The sequence below is a fragment of the Stigmatopora nigra genome, chromosome 9 (genome assembly GCF_051989575.1).
Source record: "Stigmatopora nigra isolate UIUO_SnigA chromosome 9, RoL_Snig_1.1, whole genome shotgun sequence".
In the NCBI taxonomy this organism is placed as follows: Eukaryota; Metazoa; Chordata; class Actinopteri; order Syngnathiformes; family Syngnathidae; genus Stigmatopora; species Stigmatopora nigra.
Genome location: NC_135516.1, coordinates 3,725,546 through 3,752,529, shown reverse-complemented (window position 1 = coordinate 3,752,529; position 26,984 = coordinate 3,725,546). Strand labels below are relative to the sequence as shown.

At 39.0% G+C, this 26,984-nt stretch overlaps 1 protein-coding gene across 5 annotated transcripts in view; it reads right to left on the bottom strand.

Moving 5' to 3' along the window:
* The window catches only part of chd7 (chromodomain helicase DNA binding protein 7), a 71,266-nt gene that overhangs the window by 20,005 nt on the left and 24,277 nt on the right, over nucleotides 1-26,984 (bottom strand). For 4 of the 5 annotated variants that reach the window (XM_077723752.1, XM_077723747.1, XM_077723750.1 and 1 more), the window contains exons 5-24: nucleotides 21,702-22,150; nucleotides 13,488-13,635; nucleotides 12,494-12,625; nucleotides 12,287-12,352; nucleotides 10,657-10,712; nucleotides 8,999-9,113; nucleotides 8,629-8,712; nucleotides 8,398-8,535; nucleotides 7,407-7,528; nucleotides 6,538-6,781; nucleotides 5,837-6,013; nucleotides 5,453-5,596; nucleotides 4,623-4,721; nucleotides 4,339-4,543; nucleotides 4,042-4,255; nucleotides 3,738-3,933; nucleotides 3,427-3,594; nucleotides 3,137-3,316; nucleotides 2,921-3,031; nucleotides 1,774-1,985 (exon numbers count right to left, since the gene is read on the bottom strand). In XM_077723752.1, the coding sequence (XP_077579878.1) occupies nucleotides 1,774-1,985; nucleotides 2,921-3,031; nucleotides 3,137-3,316; nucleotides 3,427-3,594; nucleotides 3,738-3,933; nucleotides 4,042-4,255; nucleotides 4,339-4,543; nucleotides 4,623-4,721; nucleotides 5,453-5,596; nucleotides 5,837-6,013; nucleotides 6,538-6,781; nucleotides 7,407-7,528; nucleotides 8,398-8,535; nucleotides 8,629-8,712; nucleotides 8,999-9,113; nucleotides 10,657-10,712; nucleotides 12,287-12,352; nucleotides 12,494-12,625; nucleotides 13,488-13,635; nucleotides 21,702-22,150 (3,260 nt within the window). The remainder of the gene's footprint in view (nucleotides 1-1,773; nucleotides 1,986-2,920; nucleotides 3,032-3,136; nucleotides 3,317-3,426; nucleotides 3,595-3,737; nucleotides 3,934-4,041; nucleotides 4,256-4,338; nucleotides 4,544-4,622; nucleotides 4,722-5,452; nucleotides 5,597-5,836; nucleotides 6,014-6,537; nucleotides 6,782-7,406; nucleotides 7,529-8,397; nucleotides 8,536-8,628; nucleotides 8,713-8,998; nucleotides 9,114-10,656; nucleotides 10,713-12,286; nucleotides 12,353-12,493; nucleotides 12,626-13,487; nucleotides 13,636-21,701; nucleotides 22,151-26,984) is intronic. The other variant, XM_077723751.1, reaches the window with a different exon arrangement.

Here is a 26,984-nt window from a genome sequence, read left to right as displayed (position 1 = left end):
TTAACTTTACACAATTTACCATATTTATTCTAATTTAACTTTGAACATGGTGATGCAGAATCTGTTGCAAATCCCTTTCTCAATTATTGTTATACTATGTTTATCGACTGAATTTACAGTAGCGTATTTTCTGGCATATTAGCCACCTCCGCGTAAAAGCCGTACCCTTAAATTGTTGACTTTTACAATTTCCCTTGTATAAGACACCCCTTGATTCACAATGTACACCTCCATATTCATGGTTTTAATAGGGAACGCTAATGTATCATCTTGAAGGGTAAATCTTAGGAAAAAATCATCGCACATGGTATTTCTGAGATACTGTATGAATCCAAAGGATCATCTGCTGGTTTGCAAATTCCAAATTAGTGTTGACTGCACATTGACGAATACACAAAGGAAGCACGTGACCAGTACAACCAGGAAGTTGCGTTATGGCGTTTCGTCTGTCACCTAGCAGTTTCGTGTATGTCAAGTCTAATTTGTGTACCCTTGATTCAGTCATCAATATTTTAACCGACAAATTCGGCTTGTATGCGAGAAAATACGGAAACACAATGTAATAAAATGTCATCTGATTAACTTATTAATTGAAAATAACTGAATGAACTTGCGAAAACTATAAATTGCCCTTAGGTATGTGTGTGAGCGTAAGTGGTTCTCCATCTTCTTGTGCCCTCCGAATGCTGGCCACCTATTCAGGGTCCCCCCCGCCTGTTGCCCGCAATTGGCTCGGATAGACACCAGCACCCCCGCAGCCCTTGAGTGAATTAACTGCAAAAGGCTGTTATTAATGTAGTCCCAAATACTCTACATAGTATTCGGAAACAAAAGTAAGGCATTTGCTTTACTACCATAAATAGATAATTATCAGTTTTGAATCAATGCCAATTGGTGGCCCAGGCATTCTTGGCCATTGGCCAATTGTGTCATGCAGACCACGAGTTGCCCAACATTGTTTTATTCAATTATACAGTGAGAGTAACCGTCACAATTATTAGGAACAAAATCACAGTTGACGCACATAAATCATTTAGAGGGCTTGTAATTGAAAAAATAAGCTATCTTGATGGCTACCATCATCACCATGACCTTAATCTTTCATGAATATCCACACGTCATAGCGTCTAGTAGCTCAGAGACTCAAAAGCACGTGGCTTAGGTCTGCTGACTCCACTTGGATTGAAAACACTAAACACAATCAGACAGCACCGAAACCTAAAGAATGCCTCATGGTATTTCAATCTTTTACACTAGCAGTCCTGACAAAAAGACAAGTTGTCCAATCTTGCTTTTCAAAGGCAATTCAACCATGCTAGCTGACCTAATGGCTGATTGGCGAAGGTTTAAAATGGTGGACAAGCGAGTGGGATTGACGTGAATGACGGTAAAAGACGACAAGCCATCACCAACAAGACGAGACCTAAGAAAGACTGTGTTTTGTGTCCTATAGCCTCAGGGCACAAGGCTAGACTGGAACAACAACAATGCCCGCATCTCACTAGCACCACTGTTCTTCCTTGCACACACAGTCATGTCAATTCACCCATGAAAATGCACAAGTTCACTTTACAGTGTGTCAATTTGCTCATGTGCGCTGTACACCATTGTGCTACCATAAAATATGAAGGTTGTTGTAAAAGGCTAACATGTCATTATTAGTTGACACAATGATGAACTTTAATACTAAATTTAAATGTCAGTCTTTGTTGATTTGACCATTTACAGTACACAGTAAGCTTTGAAATATGCATGTTTAAGTATGAAACAAACCCGTAGACTAGCAGGTTCTTCTCCACTCGGAAGCACTCAGATCGAGGATAGCCCTGGACTTTGTCTTGAGGTCGCCGTGGTTTGGACACGGGTCTGCTAGGTTCTTCATCATCACTCTCCAATTCTGAGAACTCCATCATCTCATCCTCTTTCACACTGCTATAGTGACGTGTCTGCTTTCTCACTCTTGGTGTGTCTATCACCAATGTGTTCTGGGTCAACAGGAACACAAGATCAAAAAAATTAAGTGGATAATTCTCACCTCTAAAGCAAAAAACTTTGGCATTTAACTCTGGATTTCCATTCTAAGTCCAGACAGTCAAACATCCAAACATAGTGTTTTTGCCCTCTTATTAGTATAAATTTGTACAATATCCGGGTTCTAAGACGCGCCCTATTAAACATGGCCTCTTTAGTACCAATTTAGAATAATTGGATATTTTTTCTGTGTTTCTTTCCTGAAAGTGGGAAAATTACTTGTCAGCTCACATAAACAGCCAATGATTATGTTGTCTAATGAATTACATTTTGTTTAATTAATTCAAATGTGTCCTGCTTACAATCACAAATATGCGCAAGCTGGGCAGTAGTTAGTGCAAACCATTAGCACAGAGGGCAACCATCATTTCCATTTTACCATCACATTATGTGAAATCCCACAGGAGCACCCCAAGTGGAGCAAATTTACAATGTTAGAGCTGGATTAAGTGTTCCAATGAAGGTTTCTCAAAAAGAGGCAACAGGGAGGGCATAAAATACATACCCGGAGGCATAAATACACAATTAAGAGAATACGATTTAAAGGCACGGAGAGGGGACGAAAGAAAGATCATAAAGCAGGCCATTCTTGTATTTGAGTGCGTAAGACTGATTAAATATCTGTGAGCAAAAGCTTGAGTGATAACTGGGAACCCTCTAGGCATCTGCATTTTCAAAAATTGAGCTAAGCAGCTTACACTCAAATACAAGGACAAACATTGACACCTACATGAGATCATGTGAAAAGGGTAATTTAAACAGTATGAGAGGCCAATAGCAGTGTCTCTTGTATTTGGTGTGCCATGAAAAAAAAAGAAAGCATCTTTGTTCTAAACTTGCGTTCTTTTTATCTACAGATCGGCTCTTGAAGGCGGTGTGTGTGTTGTACCCGTCCATTGATGGCATCCAGGTCTAGTTCTGCTTTCTTGGCCCATTTCTGCCAAAAGTCGGGATCCTCCAGAGAAATGTCCGTTCTGTTACCAGGTGCAACAAAACTGGCCTTTTGAGACAGAACAAAAGGTTACATTGGTGACAATCAATTAATGGACAATGACAATCCAAAGGGAGTATATAACTTTTATCCCTGGCTAAGTAGGGTCTTCACCTTGGCGAAGGTAGACCCTTTGCCCTCGGACTCTATAGTTATGGTGTGGGTTCGCCTTTGAAGGATCTGGTCAATGTCTTCCTCACAGAATTTGGAGCCTTCATCCTCCTCATCCATGAGTGCACCATATGCCCCCTTCCTTAGTAAGTCTTCAATCTCTTTCTTGGACAATTGCTGAACCTAGAAGAGAAATACAAACATGTAAATGGAAAACTATACATCAAATATTGGGGAGCAGATTTACACAATGATCTAACCTCATCCAAAATATTATTTGGTTTGTATCTTACCCCACTATTGGCGTTCTCACGACCACTCATGCTCTGGAGGACAGCCTTGTCAAGACCAAGTTTCAGACTGGCTTTATCAAACATTTCCCTCTCATAACTGTTCCTTGTGATTAGGCGGTATATTTTGACAGCTTTGGACTGGCCGATTCGATGGCATCTTGCCTGAGCCTGTGAAAGGAGAATTTTCAGAAGAATGTCTTGCAATAATTCACAATTTTAGTCTACAAATAACTATTCAATTTAACTAGTGATGATCTCCTGAAGGAGAAACATTAATCATTTGAGGTTGGTAGGGAATCTTCTTTTTTCACCTGCAAATCATTCTGTGGGTTCCAGTCAGAGTCGAAAATAATGCAAGTATCGGCTGCAGTTAGGTTAATGCCAAGTCCGCCGGCTCTTGTGCACAGCAGGAAGACAAATCGGTCAGAATCCGGTCTAGAGAAGCGGTCAATGGCTGCCTGCCGCAGATTACCACGAACTCTGCCATCAATACGCTCGTAGGGGTAACTGAACACAAAAATGTGCCACATGATCAAGGAAACATTTCTTTAATCATTTACTACAGTGGCGAAATGCCTCTCAGACAACTTTTTTTTTTTTTTTTACTCTTCGTACCGTTTTTGGATGAGATAGTCCTCCAAGATGTCCAGACAACGGACCATCTGACTGAAAACTAGGACTCTGTGGCCGCCTGCCTTCAGTTTAGGCAAAAGCTTGTCAATGAGCACCAGCTTTCCTGCAGCATGGACCATTGCTTGCAGGGGCATGTCTGGCATGTCTGTTCCACTGTGGGAGTCCCGAAACTCCTCAATGATCTTCTCTTCCGCGCCTGCCAAAGAATGAACACAATTTAAACCAGAACAGCAACTTTACTGGGTCATATTTAAAGCATTGTGAGCATTGGATATATACCGTTGATGAGATACGGATGGTTACAGCATTTCCTTAGCTCCATCATAGTGTTTAGGAGGTTGGGGACCCCTCCCCCTCCTGCTCCTCCTCCACCACCTCCACCACCACCGCCTCCTCCTCCCCCTCCACCCCCTTTTGACAAGAAGGAGAAATTCTTCTCCAGAATGGCTCGATAATATTTCTTCTGGATGTTTGTGAGCTCCACCTGATATTAAAAACGTTTTTCCAGTATGAGCAAAATAGAAATTATCATTATTGGTCATAGATAAAAACTTGAATCTCACCTCTATGATAGTCTCCTCCTTTGGGGCCAGGTTCTTTTCAACATCCTCTTTTAGTCTTCTCAACATCATGGGTTTCAGAATACCCTGCAGATTCTGAACCTGTGGTAGTCATAGACAGTGTTAAGACTTTCTTCTAAGCTTCAACTCAGAAATTTGATTTTTAAGAAAACTGCACTATAAACAAATCTTTTTTTAAGCAACCATTTCATAAAAGTGCCAAATTTCCAATTCAAATACCTCAAAATTCACACCATCGCTACAGCGCCTGCCATCTTATTCACACATTTGATTCAACTGCCCTATAAACCGGATGAATTGGGTAACACGAGTGCATTGTGAAACATCCAAGTATGCTGATAACAGTTTAATTTCACTTGTCTGTTCTATTTTTTTTTACATTTTATATTGAATTCGGCCAAATCGCATTCACTCCTGATGAAAACATAAAACGACGGCGGTTGCAAGCTCTGAAATCGTATTGGTACATCAGAGTTTTCAAAAGATGTACACGATCTCAACAATATAGTCAAAACAGAAGGCACAAGGACTCAGAGACACCTCATTTTGAGTAAGAATAAACAAAATGCCCTCGATTGGTGGCAACAAATGAAATGGTGACTCTTGGTCTAAAGCCAGACAGTGTTCAAATTCAGGCAAGCTTGTACTAAATGGAGAAAATGTATGATAAATGCTAATGATGTGCGCATAAATTAGGATTAGAACTTTATTTCATCTCGTAATTGGGAAATTTCTTGGTTGCAGTAGCAAGACAGGCACAAGACATTGTAAACCTAGGTAAAAGATAAAAAAATTAAAAAAGTCCTACATACCTGTTCTTCGGTTTTAAGGTCTCCAAATTCAGTCATGAATGTTTGTTCTGATGGAAAACGTTCTGGTTCTAGAAAGTTGAGTAAACTAAAGAGTTCCTCCACTGTATTCTGAAGAGGAGTCCCTGTTAACAGAACCTTGTGTTCCTGGATAAGAAGGAACCAAGTAAGAAGAAATTCAGCAAAAGGAAAAATATAAAAATGGAAACATTAAGGTAAGATGGACAGGATTACAATGTGATTGACAATATCGAATAATTACTACTAGTCAGATCAATAAGTCATGAAAAAACATTTTTTGTATACTGTCTGAGCAAATGCATAACAAATAAGATTAAAAGCCCAAACATTTGTGGACATTTAAGTATAGCAACCAAAAACACTCACCATGTCCATCGCCTTGAGTCCTTCTAATAGTTTACAGTTGCGGTTTTTCAAGCGATGGGCTTCGTCTATTACGACACAGCGCCAAGGGATCCCGCGAAGCTCTGGACAATCAGCCAGAATCATCTCAAAGGTGGTTATCACAGCGTCGAATCGATAAGCTCCCTTTATTATTTTACCCTAAGGAAAACAAAAAGAAATCCAAAAGATTAAAAATAATAATGATAAAAACTCAAGTACTTACCTACTATAGTGTTGGGTATTTACATTTTAACACAAAATGTACATTCTGACATTTCCTTCAATACTGCTTGGGAAGAAATTCAGTGTTCCCTCGCTTATTGCGGTTAATGGGGACCTAGACCTCCCGCGATAAGTTCATTTCCGCGAAGTAGGGATTCCCCTTCAAAAATGCTTAATTTGAATTTAATTCCAAAAATATAAATATATATTATTTGTTTTTAAATTACCCCCCTGTATACAGTACACCATATAGACTACGGGTAGCGAGAGTGAAATTCATGTTATAACAAAAAAACTGTAATATATGTTGTTTCAATGTAATAATTGTATTTCCCACTACCCCCCCCCCCAAAAAAAATCTGCAAAGCTCTGAGTCCACAATAGCTGAACCGTGAAGTAGCGGGGGAACACTGTAATACATTTTACAGAGGCTTTATGAAGATATCCCTGATTTGCGTTACCTGTGTATCTCGAAAGTACATCTCATAGGCCTGGATGGTTCTGCGGCTGGCTTGGCTGCCATGATAGACCACAGCATTGAGCTCAGTCCAAGTCCTGAACTCTCTTTCCCAGTTGGGAATTGTAGAGAGTGGGGCAATAACCAAGAACGGTCCCTGAATGCCCTTCATGTAAATTTCGTAGAGGAATGTAATGGACTGGATAGTTTTTCCGAGACCCATCTCATCAGCCAATATACAGTTCCGTCTGAAAAAAAAAAAAAAACAGGGTAGCGACTTGGTCAGTGTGCTCTCATGATCTAAAAAGAATTTTCCCATCATAGATTTATTAGTACAGCTTTTCCCAAGAGGCTAAATGCAGCTGCAAACAAGTCATGTAAGGCTAGAAATAACAGACAAGCTATATACTTTTATTAAATATACTGAATTAAGTCCAACATTGCATGACCTATTAGACATTTCTTTGTTAGTACACCATAAAACTGTGGTGAACTACTCCTTAGCCAAACTGTTCCTCATTTACAAATGTAATTTTAAAAGCTTCATTTTTCTTGGTGAGGGAAGTGGTTGGTCTAAAGGACCAATTTAGATGGTTCAAATAGCGTCACAACACTGTCCTTTTAAATTTGATTCGTCAGTTTGGAATGTAACGGAAAGGAAATAAGTCCATAGTAGCCCCTTTATCATTAAAAACTAATATATCTAATTTGAACAAGGTTGACAACAGCTTTGAGTGTATACTGTGGTTAAAGCAAAAACTTTATAAAATAATGACCCACATTTGGGATGACAAAACAAAATGGTCCATTTCATATTTTTCTTTTAAAGTTGATATGTCAACAAAACCAAAATCGACTTGGTTGTATACTTACGAGTTGTACCAGTTGAAAGTGAGCCAGTTGAGGCCTTCTAGTTGGTATTCCCTGAGTGCATTGCTGTTCCTGTATTCTCTAGAACCTTCCAACTTTTTCCATTCAGTAGCTGAAGGCCGATCCTAAACAATGGAAAAAGAATGAACAAGAAATCATTTTTTTGACAGTGCATTGCCAAATCAACTTGCATTGTTGAAGTAAAAAATAAAAGAATATATAGTATATTTTACTTTATAAAATCACTTTCAGCTCTGTTGATTACTTTTTCCTTGTTGATCTTGAGTTACGAAACACTAGTTGCTAAATTTAGAATTAGTTCCAAACTTCTGACAATTATAAAAAGTTTTACAACTTCATTCAGAAACTCTTGATAATTTGTGCTCTAGACACAGAAGTTGGCAGTAGTTAAAAGGGATGGTCACAAGTAGTAGTAAGACCACAACTAGACAGCTGCTTCTGTTCAGCATTAAACAGACTGTTAGTGGTTTGGCACAGCCACAAGAGTGGGGCGTGTTTGTGTGCGCGTGCAAGACCACAAAACGTGGCCCCGCGGAGAGCAGTTAAGGGGGCCGTAAATCAGGAGAGAGGAAGGAGCAGGCGGCAGGCCAACCCACACAAACACTGGCATCATCTTGGGAGGAGCCTTGGTGACAGTGTGTTGGGTTTGGCCTGTAGCAAACTTCACATTCAATTCTAGTAAATTGACGTCCTACAGGCCTGTTCAATTATATTGTCTGAAGAAATAACCCTGAACAAAGATTAAAGGAAATATTTGACAGTTCTTGCTTAGTTCCGGAGTGCCAATATTTCTCAGTTGTTCACACAAAACAAATTGAGTGAAAAATGACAATGGGCATCACTGTTATAAAACAACATTTTGACAATATCATAGATGATACATCATGGAAGTATAGACCAATATGGCACTGTACTCATTGCTTCAAATATGGGTTTCTTCTGCTGATAAACCAATAGGGCAGCAGATACTTACTACTTTGTTAGTGTTGGGTGGGCGTGCAGCGATACGTTCATATTCCTCTATCTTTGACTGGTCAATATCTGCCTTTAGTTCCCAGGTGGAGTCTTCGTATGGTAGGCTGCACCATTTCACCAAATATAAAGTCACCAGCTGAAGATGTGCACAAGGTGGGAGAAGTCACTTGGTGAGTGTGTGTAGGACTATTTCAAAAACAAATAAGACATCAAGAGGCGATCAACGCACCTCGCTGTTTTCATCAGTGCTCTCTGAAATGTCCAAGACACGGTCAACCTCAACGTAGTCTGGGTTGAAAGGCTCGTCATCCATCTGGAGAGATTCCAAGAGTGAGTTTATCTTTGAATCAATTAGTTTTACTGTTGCCTTGGTGTGTTTCTTCATTTATTCAATTATTCATTTTCCGTACCATTTGGCCGCATGGGGTTACAAAAAATCAAGTGCAGTGGATATATATTATAGTGTTCAGAAATTCCTGAACCAAGTGACTTATAATTAAAAAAAAAAACTGGTCAACTTTAACAACTGAAAACAAGATGTTTAAGATGGAGATATTTTGGGCCATTCTTAAAGCAAACAGCAAAGATTTTATTCATACCTCAGTGATAAATGTGTTGAGAAGTTGCTTCGCCTTAAATCGTTTGACCTTCTGCTGTATTCGTTTGTCTTTCTCCAGTTCTTCTAACTCTGCCCAACGACAGTGGAGGTACGAACTGAAAGAAAAGAGGCGCATTAAACAGACAAGTAACTCAACTCAATAAAGTGCTTGAAGAGAAACCACTGGTAAAAACATGCTGGACACAATTAAATTAGCCAAAACAGACAGTCCCATATTTGGGTAACCATTAAAAAAATTGAGGTGGAACAGCATCACAAGGAAAACCAGATGCCTTGATCTGCCAAACTATTTTCCCAAACCTTCAAAGAAACCAGCTCAAATGAATCAAACAGCTCCAAACGGAGAACAGGGAAGAAAGGATAAGGATAGACTAACTCTAGGGGCCGAGATGGTTGCTCTAGCTGTAGTAACCTCATAATTTGCCAATTAGTGTAAACAGAGAGCAAAACACTTAAATGGGTGCCAAATACAGATGCTCGTTAAGAATTCAGTGTAGCAGTACAAGTGTAAAAACACAAAGGAAACATTTAAAGATGTAGTGCTTGACCATGATAACAAAGGCTCTAGTCCTGTGAAAAGACACTGCACAAGTTTACTGAAATTGTCCAAGGAGACTATCACTTGACTACCGTATTTTCACGACTATAAGGCGCACATCCAGTGCGCTTTATATATGGAGCAAAACTAAAACTGTTATCACGATAAAATAAATCAGTCGATAGGACAACTACGGCAAGCAGCCCCCGACTCTACTATTTTCCTGTAGACAAAGTATTGCGCAGTGAATGCTGTGATATGTAGTAGTTCTTTTGTCAATACGCCGATCGGCATCAACGCAGTTGCGAAGCATGGAAGACAGCCTTGGAATAGTTACGTTAGCTACTAGCTAGCTACTATGGATTGTGGCCGCCTGGACGAATGTATTAAACTCAGCGTTTTCGATGGACAATTTTTCAATTCGGACACATAAAATGAGGACTTTGATGGTTTTTTGAGTGATGATGACGCGAGTACATTGTAAAATGGCTAAATAAAGTACAACGAAACACAGTCTTGCTTGCGTTGCCTTTTTAAAAACGTGTTTTTAGCGTGCGGGTGTAGCGTGCATTTGGTGCATGTTGCACCAAATTATTGTGTTTGCCGTTGTAGTATATTGATACTATTAGTGCAAAGTTGTCACAGCCGTCAACCTGGTTGTATTGACAAAAGGACTATATATCCCAGCAGTCACTGCACACCAGAAATAGCATCTGGGGCTGCTTCCATTGTGCTAATACGGTTCGATATCCATAAATAATATATGGATATATATATATATATGCCATGCCTGGCTGCGTCTAAAGGAACAGCGCAGCTTTTGTGTGTCTAAAATACAGAAATAGCACTCATTATTGACATTGCGGCTAAAAATATGGCGCGCTTAATAGTCGTGAAAATACGGTATATTTGTATCGTAAAGCTAGTTCCACTGTAGTATAGGATAATGATAGTGTGGAATATTACAGCTACAGTTGGGTCAAGCACTACAAATATGAGTGAAACAATCGCAAAATGAAACAGCGCGTACTTCACACTGTAGAAAATGGGAGGAAAGTAGGACTCAATAGAGGAAGAAAAAACTGAAGTGTGCCACTCACAAGCCCTTGAACTTGACATAGAACTCCTCAACCTCCACCTCCTCTTGCGACTCCAGCTAAAAGACAAGGGCAAAAATTAACTACCCAAATATATTGTGAAAAGAAATGGATGAAGAGATGGAGATCATTTTAGAAAACTTTAAAGCTGCAAAAATCAAAATATAATACTTCACAATCACGTGTGCATTCCTTGTTTGTAATTATTGAATTCTAAGTGTTGTATGACCAAAATAGCAGTCAAACCTTACTTGGCAGAAACAGACTAAAATTACATAAGAATATGCCAAGCAAATACAAATGGCGTGAAGACAAGATCAACAACAAAGAGGTTTAAATACGAGTTAAAATACACGTAGATTTCTATGGAATGTGTAAAACAAGACATAAATCCTTGTACAGAACTGCTTTCAGTTAACATAACTTACTTAACACAAGCACACAAAAAGCTCATACTCCGCCGTGCTGCTGCTGCTGCTACTACTACTACTACTGTAATGCCCCGAATCATCAATCACACTCACACATATAGCCTGAGGAAATGCTAGCTTGGTGTCTGGCGTTGCTCTCGTATTGTGGTTTGGGCAATATGCCAAGCCTAGGGTCAAATTTGAATAGAGTTGCGTTCATGCAAGTGGAAAAAAGAGCCATACGAATTGGCAAGACAGATGGCAAAAGCACATTTTGGCTGTGTACTGTATACTATTTACTGTGAGCATGCTTGTGTTAGACAAGTTGCAGTATTCCTTAGAATAACCTGTGTCAAAGGTTTTATGTATATGCAGGAAAGTAATCATATGAATAATATAGATTTAGTTTGTACGTGTCCTGTCTTTAAAATCCATTCCTGCTGACATGTACGTCTAACCAACCATCACAGACTTAGAAAGTTCTTCCATTGGCCTCAAAACGCTTTATTTTTCTTGTGAACAAACGGTCAACATGGGAAATGGAGTTCTACAGGTTTTCTTCTTCTGTGAAATAAGGAGCCAGTAACATGCAGTCATGAATTGCTCAGAAATTGCACACGTGATGGTGCTGATTTCTATGTTAGAAAAGTTTTACAGTAATCCCTCGATTATCGCGACTTCAATTATCACGAATTCACGACTGCGCGATTTTTTCTGCTATTATATAATTTTTTTAAAGTTCATAAAAATGAAAATCCACGCCGAAACTCTTAAGTGGAAGATCCTCTTGCTACTAGGACTCAGCAATGAAGTAAACATTTATTTATTTACTTTTTAATAGGGGTGACCTTACTTTGCGATTTTTCGATTATCGGGCCGATGTCTGGTCTACATTAACTGCGATATTCGAGGGATTACTGTATCTGCAATTTAATACCGTCTGATCTATGGCCTTTGTTTCAAAGGTGGAATTATTCAAAACGAAATTCAATTAAATAATTATTTTTCTATTTTTAAAAAAGCTGTATAAGCATTGGGACAGTCACTGCTTACAAATCCACAAAAAGTTCCAAAGTACAGGCTTCTGGGATGTCTCTATATATATATATATATATATTGGTGTAAGACGCGAGTGAATTGTGAGCAGCCAATCAGAATTCACCCTCCATTGCACTCTGAATGCAATGTGTTGGAATGTGCACGCGCGTCTGTTTTTAGTTCACCTGTTTCTTGGTGGTACGCACACCCATTATCTTCTCCACAACTGGCCCATCAGCTTCAGCTACGTCCTACAACCGGAAAACAACAAAATTGGTATGCGCCACAGTTTTGGGGCAGATGACTGAAACAATATTAGCTACCAGCCAATGGGATTATGGTAGCTAGACACAAAACATTTGGAGTGAAACCCAGCTCCACCCAGACCGTACCTGCAGCTGGGTTGTTGACGATGGGGACTTTGGTGCGGCTGAATCGTCTCCACTGTCATCGTCATCTGATATTCGGAACTCTGGGTCTTCTGTGTACCGCTTCCTCTTCACTTGACGGCTAGAGCGGCGCTTCTGTTGAGGAAAGGAGTAAAGTATAGGCTTAATGTTAGTCGCCCTATCATCTTACTTCATGATTTATAGTCAATAAATGAGATAAGAACAAATAGGATAGATTACAGTTCCTTTTGATGAGAAAGGAACACAGTCAGAGCTTCTCATATACCAGCCACAAAAACCTGACAAACTTGATTTGTAACGGGTGTTTCGGGCAATTTTAAAATCAAGATTAAAGATAGAAAACATACATTTTCTCGTTGCTCAGCCATATCTTTTTTTCATCGACAATTTGCATAGGCCAACTGACTATTTTGGCAGATTTTGATGATCAAAAAGATTTCAATGTTGATTATTTTTGGGAGGTTTATTACACTCCAGGTGAGTTAAACGGGTTAAACGAGTTAAAGTAACCATATATCAGAAAATTACACAAATTGTGGACTAAGATACAAAATACATTTGCATATGGACGACCGCTAGCTTAATTGTAGTATGACAAAGATAATTGTCTTATGGAATTCATCAGTTAAAAAAAGGAAAAGAATTGAGATCAGATGATACGAAAAAATAAAGGGGAGCTGATCACCCACCCTTAATTATAAATACTGAGATTTTTGCTCTTTACAGGCCAGCTGACTAACAAAAAATACTATGCAATTTGTTATACAAACTATTCAAAATAATGGAATAACTAGACTTAGGACTTTCAACTGTTTATTTAAAAACGCCTCCTTATAAATTCATTTTTCAATCAGCCTACCATGCATGTTTTTGGAATTAGAGGTTAAATAATGGACAACACGGAGTTGCACGTTAGGGTGTACTGCTGTCACAATATTGGTTGGATTCATGTGTCATGAATCAAGGAATTCTGTACCTGCACGCCATCGTCATCGTCATCCTCAATAGGCGAGGGAAGTGGAGACTTCACCTCCACATTTTCACAGCCAGATGAATGTCGTTTCCTCTTTGAGTCCTTCTTGCTAGTGATGGCGCCATCTTCGGACTCCACCTTCTTACTGCTACTGGATTATTAAGAGGTTATGGGAAAAAATGTCTTTAAAATCTTTGAACAAAAAAATAATAATACAGTTCCTATTTTTCAGTCCACAGCCCTGAACAAACAAGGCATGCATGTGTGTGTGTGTGTGTGTGTGTGTGTGTGTGTGTGTGTGTGTGTGTGTGTACACGTGTGCTCGTCCCAGGGCAGTCGCCATGTTTGATTTGCCCATTTAGGAATCATTAGTGTGCCTCAGGCCCTGGAACACAGGGGGTTAATATGATGAAAGACTGCATAGGGGTGGAGGGAGCAAGATGGAGAGATCCAAGTTGAGAGGAAGCACACAAGGGCTCAGCAAGAGAGAGCAATTGGGAGGGGTGAGGTTGAGAGGCTCCTATGCTTCCTCTAATCTCTGGCATGGAAATAAAGAGGAGCCGGGTGTGTGTGTGTTAAGTGTACACGCACGACACAGGAAGTCCAGGGGACGTTCGTGTACCCGTGCACTTCAGCACGTGCACATTCTGCACCTAGTACACACATTTAAAATTATGTCAAAAACAAGAGGGACAGCTTTTGACGAATGAATATTACAAGCCAAAAGCTTATCGGTTTAGAGGCACATTTGAACTTTTTCCTCAACATTTCCATTAGCGACCATGTGTTGTTGTTACACGTGCAAGTTGCTCAGCTCTTTGCTAGAAGGGCACGGTTCGACAACAGTATCAAAGTGCAACAATAACTTACAACGGCAGTAGGACTCGCAGTCATCAGTTCTTTAAGATTGAATACGTTAAAGTAAGTAACGTCCAGGGGAAATCTATTTACTAACTTTTACAGTATTTTGAATGACATTAGAGAGCAAGATGATAGCAGAAAACACTATAAAAGCCAATATTGAGGGGTGAAAAAAAGCTAATTTACTAAATAAATGGCAAGAAAAGAGGGATGCTAGTTTCATCATCCAAGATGCATTCTGTGTGACACACTATCTTCTACCCTGCCCTTTTGCATCACAGCATGGATGTGCCTCTCTCCACTGGTCCCTCCTGCTTGCTCACTCCCTTGCTGTCCCTGGGGCCCTTCTCCTTTCATCCTCACGCCAAGAGCAATAACCATCTCCGTGGTAACGGCTGGTCATGTGACCTGCACCTGTTCCTCTGGCTGGTCGCCACACGCTGGAGCCATCTGGCCACACAACACACACACACATACATACACAAACACACACACACTTCTTCTCTTCTACTTGGCTGTTTCTATACTTCCTTCGTGAAATTGCTTCCCCGACTTCCTCAGTCAACACCCAATCAGCCCCTGCCCAGTTTACCTTCACACATTTCATCCTCTTCTCAAATATTTAAAAACGCATGAACTAGATGATCACAGTGCATCCCACCAGAATCCTCTGTTTTTTCTACTATATATCGTGTATTTATCAGTAAACTCGTATAATGAAGAAAAATCAAGGTTACAACCTATGTCTAGTGTCAGCAGTTTCTTGAAAGTTGGGTTAGACATTATCATGTTAAATTATGACAATATAACATTACCACAAGTTCAAATCCTAAAACCATTGCACTTCGATTGGACATTGCACTAGTGAGCATTTCATTGGTAGTTCTGGAATAGCATGGAAACGGGTACGTTTTAGTTGTTAGTGGCCTACCGTTGGCTACTGAAGTGATCGGGATGAGAAAACATTTAGATTTAATAGGGTATGACCAAATTTGACAAAATCAGTTATGTTTCAACTAAACTAACCAATTGTGATGTTTTTACAATTTCAGTGCCGAACCATTCAAGACATTTTAATGAGAAGCATTCCTTTTTATCAACCACATGACATCGATTTTGTGCTATTTGTTGAATTTCGATCAGATCAATCTGTTGTTACACGCCTACTAATGAACTATGAACAGACATTCTGACGTTGTCGCATCTAAATTAGTGCGAATTTCAAACGCCCACATTTGCTCCCAAAAGGTCCACTTTGATACTGCAAATCTTACGTTTGTGTCAGAAGAGCAGTAAGGGCAGCAAAACAGAACATTTGCCATATTTTCAGACCTATAAAACGCACCGCCTTAATGGGCGCAGTCTCAGTTCCAAGTGTACTCTGTTTTTTGTCAATACATAAGGCGTTTCGTGTCAAAGGACCCACTGCTATGGTTGTGATACCATGACACACACCATAGCACAAAGCATAGATGCAAAAGTAAAACTGAGTTTGATTTTGTTTTATCGACCGAGCATGTATTCGCGATAATATCAGTCAAAGTATTGAAACATCTACAAATCTGTCAAAGTCCTCATCTTCAGTATCTGACAAAGAGTTGGCCGACAATGCTGGGTTCCATAACATCATCAGGGTCAGCGTGTTCATCGTGGGGTTTCGTGATAGCGATTCCAGCTTTGACGAAAGCTCAAACTACAATGCTCGCTGGCACTTTCACCCAGGCATCGACAATCCATTCCAAATCGTCACTGACATAACTCGTGCGACGCCGGCTGCCTGTCTTTGTATGGTGCCTCTATGTTGGCGGCCATCTGACATTCATCACTCCCAAACCGTTTGCAAAGCTGTTCCTCCTCGCTGTTGAATTGTGTTCGATCCATGGCTTCAGTCCATTTTCCAAGCATTCACACACATGTTGTCATTCAATTTGGGTCACAACCACTGGAGCTTGGATTCTCATTCTCCATCCTTCCCAAAAAAAAAACATGAACTTTTAAGTGTGCCCTCGGCAAAAAAACGGTAGTCATGCCTTGAGATACGAGCTTAACTCGTTCAGGGACTGAGCTCGTATGTCGATTTACTCGTATCTCAAATCAACGTTTCCTATAGAATTGTACTAAATACAAATGAATTTGTTCCGACCCTCTGAAAAAAATACCAAAAAAACTGGATATTGCAATGGAAAAACAATTGGTTGTAATTTACCATCTATTAACAGAGTAACAAATAACTAGTGGTTTCGGTGTTTAATTAAAAAAATGAGACATTCAATACAACGCCGAGTTCGTAGATGGGAGAGACTTGACGGATGCACTCGTAACATACAAACTTTAAATTGAACTTAAATGAACTTAGATTCCTTCACAAAAAAAGTTTTAATCTTACGTTACTTTAAATTTAAAGATTAATGTGCAATAACCAAGGCAAAGAGGTTAATGTATTTCACCACAGCTTTCGAGGCAGACTTCCTGCTTCTCCTTACTTATTGGCGAGCCAGCTCAGTCACGCGTACACTAATGTTTTTGGATTATTTCGTGCTTAATATCGATTGTTATCATATGCCTTTGCTTCGCACTACCCTATATTGCACCGGCTTGCGTTGGACCCTTTCCCTTAATTCTGCACCGACTAACCCATAAAAAAAATAATGAAAAAATGCAACGCTCCATCCAGTGCTCATAGATATCTTTGCACGAGAGAGATGTGACAGTGAGCTGAAAATAAAATCCTTAAATGAAAACTGAACAAAAGCCTTTTAAGTGTTCGACAATAGTAAACTGTTTGATTGTGTACACACAAACAGGTCAAAAAGTCTAGTCACTGCAACAAAAACTTGAGCAGATCCAATGAGTCACGCATAATCGTCTCCCCTTCCACAAATAGTTTTCCAAGTTAAAACAGAGCTAATAATGTTATTAAAACATTTGCTTTCCGTTCCTCTGGCAAAACACACTCCTTGATAACATTTTTTGTCCATAATCTTATAAAAGTAACTTCCCATACTGCATTCGACCCCATTTCCTTTTTTATACTGTGTGGCTGCATAGCACATTTTATGACGCCACTTCCTCTCTCCCACTGCGTTGTCGGTAGAAAACCACTAGACTGTGTCCGGAGATTCTAAAATTAGACAGCTATCTACTCATTTAAAAAAAAATCTGGAAAGGGGTAAATCAGTGTGCCGACATGAAGTATTGGCTAAATAATTAAACGTTAAGGCGGTTATCCATCCTAGTGTGGATAAAGGTTTCGTAAGAAAACGTTAACGTGTCACCTCTAAAAAAGGTGCAAATAGTCCTTCCAACACACTCTACTTAATCCACATGTATCATGGTGTTACGGCATTCACAAATACTGACCATCTAAGGAGTGTAGTGTGCATGAAGCTGAAAATTTCATTTCACATGAGGGGAATTAAGAAAATACCAAGTGTTAGTCAAATCTGGGGCTGGACTGATCCGCTAAGAAAAAAATGTCAACGGACATCTGCTTATAAGAAAACCCACAATATTGATACTGGTAAAAACGTGTACAGTATATACACTTAAACGAAAAACATGAACGCGGTAACGACACAGCTTGCATGGACGCACCAACTGATACACACACACGTACGCAGCAAGGTGCCAGAATATGTGTCGGTGTGTGTACTGCACAAAAAGTCGCCAACACACACACAGGGAAGGGCGTGGTGGCTAAAAGCTGGGTTATTTATAGATGCACTTCCTGAGACAAGTAGACAGAGAGGCGGTGCGCGCGAACAGGACAGAGAAAGAAGGTCAAAGGAGAGATTTGAGCTGACTCAACAAAGTAAACCACCTAATTTTCTCAATTCACAACCAAACGGTATAGGCACATACAATTTGATGTTGAGCTAGAAAATACTAAAAAGGGGACTGCTACATTAAACTGTAAACTTTCACTGTCAGGATACACTTGCCGACATGCAACTTGTGTATAGAAGTCGTCGATTTTTAAGAAAGCTGATCGTAACATTACAAAAATTAATTAAATAAATACTATTTCAATAGTTATGGATCAGTGTGGGTCTTTGTTTATTTTTGGAAAACTGACAGGATTATATCATTTAATTGGTGTGTAAAAAGGGTTAATAAGGGTGAGCTTTTAAAAACCTTTTTCTATAAAAAATTGACATTCATTTTATTATCCAGTGCACCTTGTGTAAATTCTCTCTGGCTCAGGCTTGTCTGGATTTTTTTTAAATGTATCGAGCCTGATAATACAGAAAAACAAGCATTTTAAACTATATAAGAACATGCCACCCTCTGGATATAGTCTTCCCTCCATTATCACAACTTCACTTATGTGAAATCACTTCTTTGCAATTTTTTCTGCTGTTATATATTCTTTTATTCACAAAAATGTGAAATTCCATGCAAAAACTCGCAAGCCGGAACACTTTTCAAGTCTTCTGCTTGCTACTACTAGGACTCAGCACTGAAAAAAATTGTTTATTTTATCTTTAAAGATGATAAAAATGTGAAAATCCACGCTGAGTCATAAGCGGAAGCCACTTTTGATATTAGGAATGAAGAAAAAAAAAAGATAGTTATAATTGGGGTGAACCTACTTTAGGATTTTTCATTTATCGTGGCCAAGTCTGGTCTATATCAACCATGATATTCGAGGAATCACTGTAACATCAAATATCCCACTACAAAGCTCATAGATAATTCTGGATGTTTTTCAATGTCGATGCACAAAACACCAAATTAAATGCAATTTTATGTTAAATGAAAAAAAAAACTTTCAAAAACTATTAAAATGCAAAAATCAATAACTGTAAAAAATGCAAAAAGGGTAATTTGAAGTGAAAATAGAAGAGTTAGACATAGCAGTGGAAGTTGAAAAAGAATAAAGGGATAATGGTTGGATATTGTTGGTCCACCATTTTAGAATGGCAGTGAATAGCCGCCAGCTATTATTATGCTAAATTAACCTGAGAGCTGCAGGCCGCCACTCAAGATGGAGGAAAGCCTGAAAACAGATAACAGCTAGTTTACCAACACACACACACACACACACACAGTCATGCACGCTACCCCACCCCCACATTTCCTCTGCCCACACTGAGCTATGACTGTGGAGTGGTCAGCAGCATGGGCTTCATTATCATTAGACGCCATTTTCTGCCACAAAGAGAAAAAAACCCTCCCCCAATACACATACAAAAAACGCCTGCCCCCTTATTGCCTTGCAAGCAACCTACCCCACCCTTAAGCCCCTTCCCCCTTTCCTAACAGTGACCAAAGCATCCAAAAGCACAAGTCCCCCTCCCGGAGCACTGACCCTTCCCGGCAATTTGGGCCCTCTCTCTTCCTCTGGATAAAAGCACCCGCAAGTAAAAAGAAAGAGGGAAATGGGGTGAGATGAAGGCTCAGAAAGGACGGGGAGGAGGAGGAGAAGGAGGGCGGTATCCTGACACATTCCTCTGTCAGATCAAGTTTCCAACTTCACAATGAAACAACCTCTGCCTAAGACAAATATTTTCATTTCTCCGTTTGTCAATGTTCTATTTACTTAGAAGAGTAAGTGTACATGTCATGTGAAAAGAAATACTGAGTAATATGGACAAGGATAAGTGAAAATGGTGTGAAATAAACAAATTGTCAGATATTTCAGCAAATAATAACATTTTATGAACAACTGAGGCAGTTTAACCAAAGTGTAATGTTCAGCTTCATAAAACCTTCACAAAAATCATCATATCTATGAAATTCGGATTAGTCCCAAGAAAATTCTAAACTGGGCACTCAAATTTACTGCCATCCCTAAAAATCAGATTCTATAGTTTGAAATGAACAAACAATATATTTATTTTCTCTATTAAATGGGGAATATCTCAGACCAGACTTCACAATGAAGTTTGAAAGCAAAATATCTAGTCAAACTACAGTCCAGTGGTACATCTACTCACGAATGCTTCTACATACAAAATATTCAGGTTATGAAAGGCATCAATTTAGTTTCAGGATACGAAAAAATTATAAAATGCGAAAACTGAAAAATTTAAATAGCAAATTTAAGCATCCTGTATTTTATTTTGAATTTTCTTGATAGAGTTGCTCTTCCAACACTTTCTGGAGATTTTTTTCTTGCCCTGGTGGTAATTTTCTGATTTAAATTGGTATAGTTTTGTCATTTTTAAAGGGTTTAGGAGTAGTATTAAAGGCCGTGAAACTAATTGCTAGTTCAATGTAAAAGATTTCTGTCCTCACAAAAATCCAAGTTACGAAAACGCTTCTGGAACTAATTCATTTCGTAAGTAGAGGTACCACTGTACTTTCATAATTTACCAAGGGTTTTTAGGGGTAGGAGTTGGAGATCTTAGAACGGTTGTAGCGGATTATATCACTTTTCAATATAAAATGCTTCTCTATTTATAAAAACTCGAAGTTACAAAACCACTTCTGCAACAAACTAATTTGGTAAGTAAAGGTACCTCTGTATAAATAGTTTACAGGTAAAACGGGGGATTATTTTATTCACCAAATCAAATGACAAAGATCATCGTGTGACTCATTGTACCATACCAAGCAGAGCCAGGAACATTGTCGGGGACCCATACCACCCTGGTCAAAACCTGTTCCAACTGCTGCCTTCCGGCAGATGCTACAGGTCTCACAAAGTACTGACAAATAGGCTTGAGGACAGTTTTTTTCCCACATCCATCAGGACTCCAAACTTGCGGTAGCACAACACACAATCCCTTCTGTGTAATAACACCGGGGTGAGGTAACATGAAAAGACGCTTAGGCAATTAGGCTTTTGTCGAGTCAATGATGATGACAACGCCTATGTCCGATTATTATTATGCTCCCAATTTCACAGGAAGTACTAGTGTTTCTACTCTGCCAAATTGTAAGAAAGCTTGAGTCAAATTTACTTTTTGCTGTTTTGTTTGTAGGATTGTGCAGAACAGTTCAAAAGTATGTGTATAATGCATTTTCAATACAAAACCTCAAACCTATCCTTCTTGTCACACGATCAAGCATAAAGGGAAAAGAAAATTAAATCTGCCTATGATTTTAAAAACACTTATCAACTATCAGGGAAAGATTGATTTTATGGATTGTTGGTTTAAAAGCCTGCAAACAAAAATGTTTTGTGAATAATGAAATCCACATTATTATCCTTTACAATTCTAAACTACCTGCCCTATTTCTGCATCCTCACCCTCTTTCTACTGTGACAACGAAATTTACCGAATACGGGATGAATAAAGTTATCCAATTCAATCCACTCCAATTACAAACTAATCGGTGTCACGCACATAAGGAGGCAACTTTTGGTACATGTAGATAAATAATGTATAGAAGCGATAATATTCATACCTGGACTTTTTGGGCATTTTGGCCTTGGGTGTAGAGTTCTTGACTTTCTTCTCCTTGGGTTCTTTGGGAGTCTTGGGTGTCTTGGGTGTTTTAGGCATCTTGGGGGTCTTAGGCTCTTTTGCATCAGCCCCCTCTGCTTTATCCTTTGGTTTCTTTTTCCGTTTTTTCTTTTCAACAGGTTGGGTGATTCCATCTCCAATTACCATGCCAGCACCCTGCTCACACCCTGTTAAAGTAAATTCTGACTTGACATCTTCCTCTCCTCCAGTTATGCTCTTCTTTCCTTCATGTACTCCATCTTCTACTTTTGTTTTCTTCTTTTTCTTTTTTGGCTTAATCTTCTGATCACTAAGCTGCTCCGTGCAGACAGCCTGACCAGCATCATTAGTGCTACCAGTCGGCCTATCAGGAACCAACGTTGAGGCATCGGCAGGGTCCATTGGGGTATGCTAAAGAACCAAGAAGAGACATTCCAGTTAATCTTAATATAGTCCCAAAAAAGATTTTTTTTTTTACATAAATGCAAACGATCAGAAAAAAAGCGAAAAGTGACAATTCAAAGCATAACACTAATAGAAATCAAAGCATATCTAACCTACTTTGTAACATTTGAATACTTAGTCAGCCACAAATCAAAACAAAGTGCTTCTATTTACCAAGTTATTACTTTGTGGTGGGGGGAAAAAGTTAAAACCAGTGGGAACAAATAAAAAAAGCTATGTTCTGTTTTCTGGTCAAACTTAATCTATTCAACAAGTCTTCACATATTTAATATATTTTGGGGTTTGGCGACTTTTCTCCAATAGTCGACCCTAAATGTATTTTCCATTTAGTGTGTTTTAACTTTATAGTACCACAGGGGAGTAACAGACTGGTATCTGGCATTATTTAGTATCCTGTTTTCTCCAAACGTAATGCCAAGGTCAGTAGAACAGCTTTGTAAAATAACATGGCCATGACCAGTATTTAGGCTGCATTCAATGTATTTTGCAGTCAAAATTTGCAGGAAAATGCGTCCGACAAAACTAGTGTTCTTTATCTCAAAGGACTGCCGTGTGTCTTGTAACACGCACTGGAACTTGAGCACAACTGTTATGTTAACGGATGTATCTAGGTTCTTCCTTCAGCAGTTGAATTACTGGGTCAAGGGTTAGGACACAGAAAAACCTGTGCTGAAAATACATTACTCCAGAACTCAGGAGTTATGGTTATGTGATTGTGAGCCAGCAGTTACCTTACTTAGACTACCTTTTGCTAACTTGATTGTTTATTTGCCAATGTGTTTTATTTATTTAAAACTTAATCACGCAGAAAAAAGGGCCAAAAACATTTTGGCTTCTCATACATTATATGAAATGTGTCATACAAATACACTCAGCTCTCTCTACTAATGCCAAAAATATATGTTCCTTAAATGGGTGGTACCATTAGAAGGGGGTCAAAAAGGGCTTTCCAATTGTATAAGGCAGGGGTTGGAACATATTGCACACATAGCTGGCTTTCTGGTGACTGCAGCTGTAAATTACATCTTATGCATGCAACTGGGGGGCACATCTGAAGTTGTCATGAGATGCTCATGCAATGACTGAGCTTGGACATTTCAAGCATAGGGCGCAATAATATACTTGCGTTCAACTCGAATTACGTTTTAAATTGTGATTTTTTTGGGATATTCTCATTTTAAAATGTTCCAGATCATTCTGAAGGAAGGCATTTTTGCAACAAAAATGATCTACGAACTACTAATTTTCAGACTTAGTTCTGTATATTTTAAGTCATCCGCAAATAGGTGATCATAATTTGGGACTCCGAGCAGGTCATTAAACAACTGCTCGTTTGAGAACCAGACAAATTGCATTTTATGTTCTCCTAAACGTTGTGGTATGAACAGGTTTGTAGTGACAGATTTGTGCTTGCATGTGACTAATTCTGATTCAGTAATACATGACTAGCACTCAAATTTATATTTTGCATGTTTGTGCTGAAATAGCCATTATTAAGTACTGGTGATTTGCCTATCCAGTCCCACGGGTTACAATTTCCTCCCCCGAACTGAAAGAACACAAACCATAGGAAACAAATGGCTGACACTTCATTTTTCCCTTTCTAACACTGCATTTTCAACCGATTTTTCATTCTTTACTCTACGACCTTATTGCTCCAATATATGCTTTTTGTGAAAGGAAACTGGTTACCAGCTGTTGAGACCTACTACAGCTGCCTATACCCCCCTGCTGCCTTCCAACGTTCCCTCCTCCTTTCTCGCTTCCTCCAGCTGCTCAGGGTCCCAGTAGCAGATGGGAAATCAGGCATCATGACACGAATAAATTATCTCCATACTTCAAAAAGTCACAGTGAGCAAGAGGGTGTGCATTTGTGAGTCTGGATGTCTATTCTACAGGGGAACTTATGCCTCAGAGTGTACGTGCATATTAGAACCGAATGTAAACACTATGAAATCAAGTGAGTATTGGCTAGGTGTGATGAGGTATGCAAGAGAATCAGCTGATTTACCAAGAAAAATACCCAAATAAATAGCTCTCCTCATACACAACCACAGAGTGGTTGTACTTCAGATCAAGGGGGGGAGGTGCCATCACTCCCAAGTCCACTTGCATCAGGCGAATGCTAATGCCCACAGACGCACATCACACCCAAGCACTGCAAGGTCACACATCACGCTAAAGACTGCACACAAACACCTGCTGATACACGTAAATAGAGCCACCCAGAAAAAAAACGGAGGGTGGGAGGAACAAGTACGGGAAAATAAAAATAGAGACGAAGAGAAGTATTTGGTTTCAATTTCCATTTTCCATTACATTTTTATGCTGCATGTAAAAAACATGACGTCCAATAGGTTGTGACAATCGCATTAAAGGGATTAATTACAGGGTTACTACCTCTCCTTACAAAATATTGAAGTTACAGAAAACATCAATGGGATTTTTTTTTTGACAATGCGAAAGAAATTTGAGTTACAAAATGCTTAATCTCCAAAATACATAACTACACTACCTTTATCCTGTATTTTATTTTCAATTTAGCATGATTTAGTTGCTCTCCCTTGCTTGCCTCCTATTGGCTGGGAAAGTGATTCATCACTGTGCTGCTTTTAGTGTACCCTGTTGATTGTCGTCATGGAGTTCTATCAATGTTTCGTGAGTTTTTTGTGTATACTTAAAGCCACTTTATTTTTTATTTAGGTCCCCAAAGAGATTGTTCATTTCATAATTGAAAGTTGTTAAGTTGCGTGTGCTGTATGGTTTGTCGGTTCCCAAACATTAGCCTCTTACTCTCTCACTCACCCCTTTCAGAAACAATAGAAAATGGTTTTGCATCTGTTTATTATTCATGTTAATGGCTAAATAAAATATGTAGTTTTAAATCATGTTATGTTTTGTGTTTCTAAAACCATTCATGGAAAGTTTCGATCATTTATAAAGAGGTTTATATTGAGAAACGTGGAAGGACGAAAGAATTTACATGTAATATGCATTTCTAATTATGAATTGTCCAAGTTACAAAACTGCTTCTGGACTGAGTTCATTTTGTAAATAGCGGCACATCTGTATAAAGTTTCTTTAAAATAATCAAAATAAAAACTAATATTGTGCGAATGAGAGAACCATGGACAGGAATGGCCATAGATTTTAACTCTCACAGGAATAAAAAGGGAAGGATTCTATGGGGGAAGATGAAGCGGTGTCAATGAGGGAGGGGCAGCCTTTAGTAAATGTCAGCCCACTCATTGAACCATCAATTTATCATGGTGGACAGAGTTGAGTAACTGTGCGTCAAAATGACTAGGAGTCAAGTTGTCAGGTATTTACTGCATCTAGTAGCAACACTAAGTGCAAACAACCCTAGGCTAGGATTGGGATTTTAAAGATTGCAAAACTTCAAGAAAGCCCATCAAGACATCCTCTCCCATGAACTGTAGCTATACGTTTCCCAGAACAGCATGATTTTGCTTTTCGCATCATCAAATTTGCTATCAAAGCTCATCTATGCGGAGAACGACTCTTTCCAAATATATACAGTCGGGTTGCGTGCGAAAATTAACACAATGGCCAGTCGAGATCATTTTTAGGTGGCATAGTGCCGTGTTGTCAATTGGAAATTATTAGGAAAATTTCAGCTCAGAATCTGTCAGTAAACTTGGGAAGGGATTACTTTTTACAGTAGTGTTAGCCTCATGTCCTTCATCTATATATTAAGTGCTTTTCATACAAAAAATATCTTAAAATTTCACACATCTTTCTCCACTTAAACCCAAGTCAGACGCTTAAGTAAGGAAGCCCTGACTTCAAGGCAGAAAACAAGCATCTCTCTTGAAGAAAAGAAGATCTATGATCTTTTTCTTTCGGTCAGAATGATGGTGGAATGTGCCCTGGCAGGTAAATAGAGAACTTTTCCCTTTGGTTTAGCACATAACCATGAAAGACCAACGCAGATACTACACCACTCAGCCGACCAATTCCACACTTCAAACGTCACCAAAATACCAAGGTACTTTAACCTTTCCACTGGATAAGGATTTAATTTGCGGAAGCCACATAGCCTTTTCTCATTGTCGCTCAAGGGACTAGGGTAGTTCTGGACGTTCAGAATTTTGGCCAATGATAAATCTCCTCAGTTGTAGGCTCATTGGCCCTTTAAGTTTTTATTCAAAAAGCAAATGCACATTTAGGCTGAGGACAGTAATGTCCCAATAAGATACTCAGTATGACACCCTATGTTGACTATTTTTGGAGTACTGTACTGTAACGGATTTGGTCCCAAGATCGGATCTGATCCAGTGTATTTTCAGTACTATGATGCACTTGTGCTGCTGTATATCAACCCATGAAGGAAACATTTCCAGCTGAATGGGTCCCTTTCGAAAATAATGAAAGTAACAGATCATCCTGTAATATAGTGTACTAAGTATTTCTTGACTCAAATAAGAACAAAGCAAATTTTCATTGACTTTAATGAATCATACTGGTCCAATAAATGGGCATCGGTTTGCCGTTGGATCTGTTTTGCCAAAACAGAAAAATCGGAATGAAGAAAAGTGAGTATCACAACATACCTAGCTGACAATTAAATTCATGGAATACGGCAAAGATGAGGTTTGTAGATTTTGGTGAAATTTTCATTGTACATATTTTCATTTGTATTCATCTCGTGTTAAATTTAGTGGTGAGTTAGAAACTGCGTTGCTCTTGTGTAATACGGTTTACGCTATTGTCAGATACGATCACCCTCCTGCCTTTGTAAAAGTGGAAAGGCAAACAC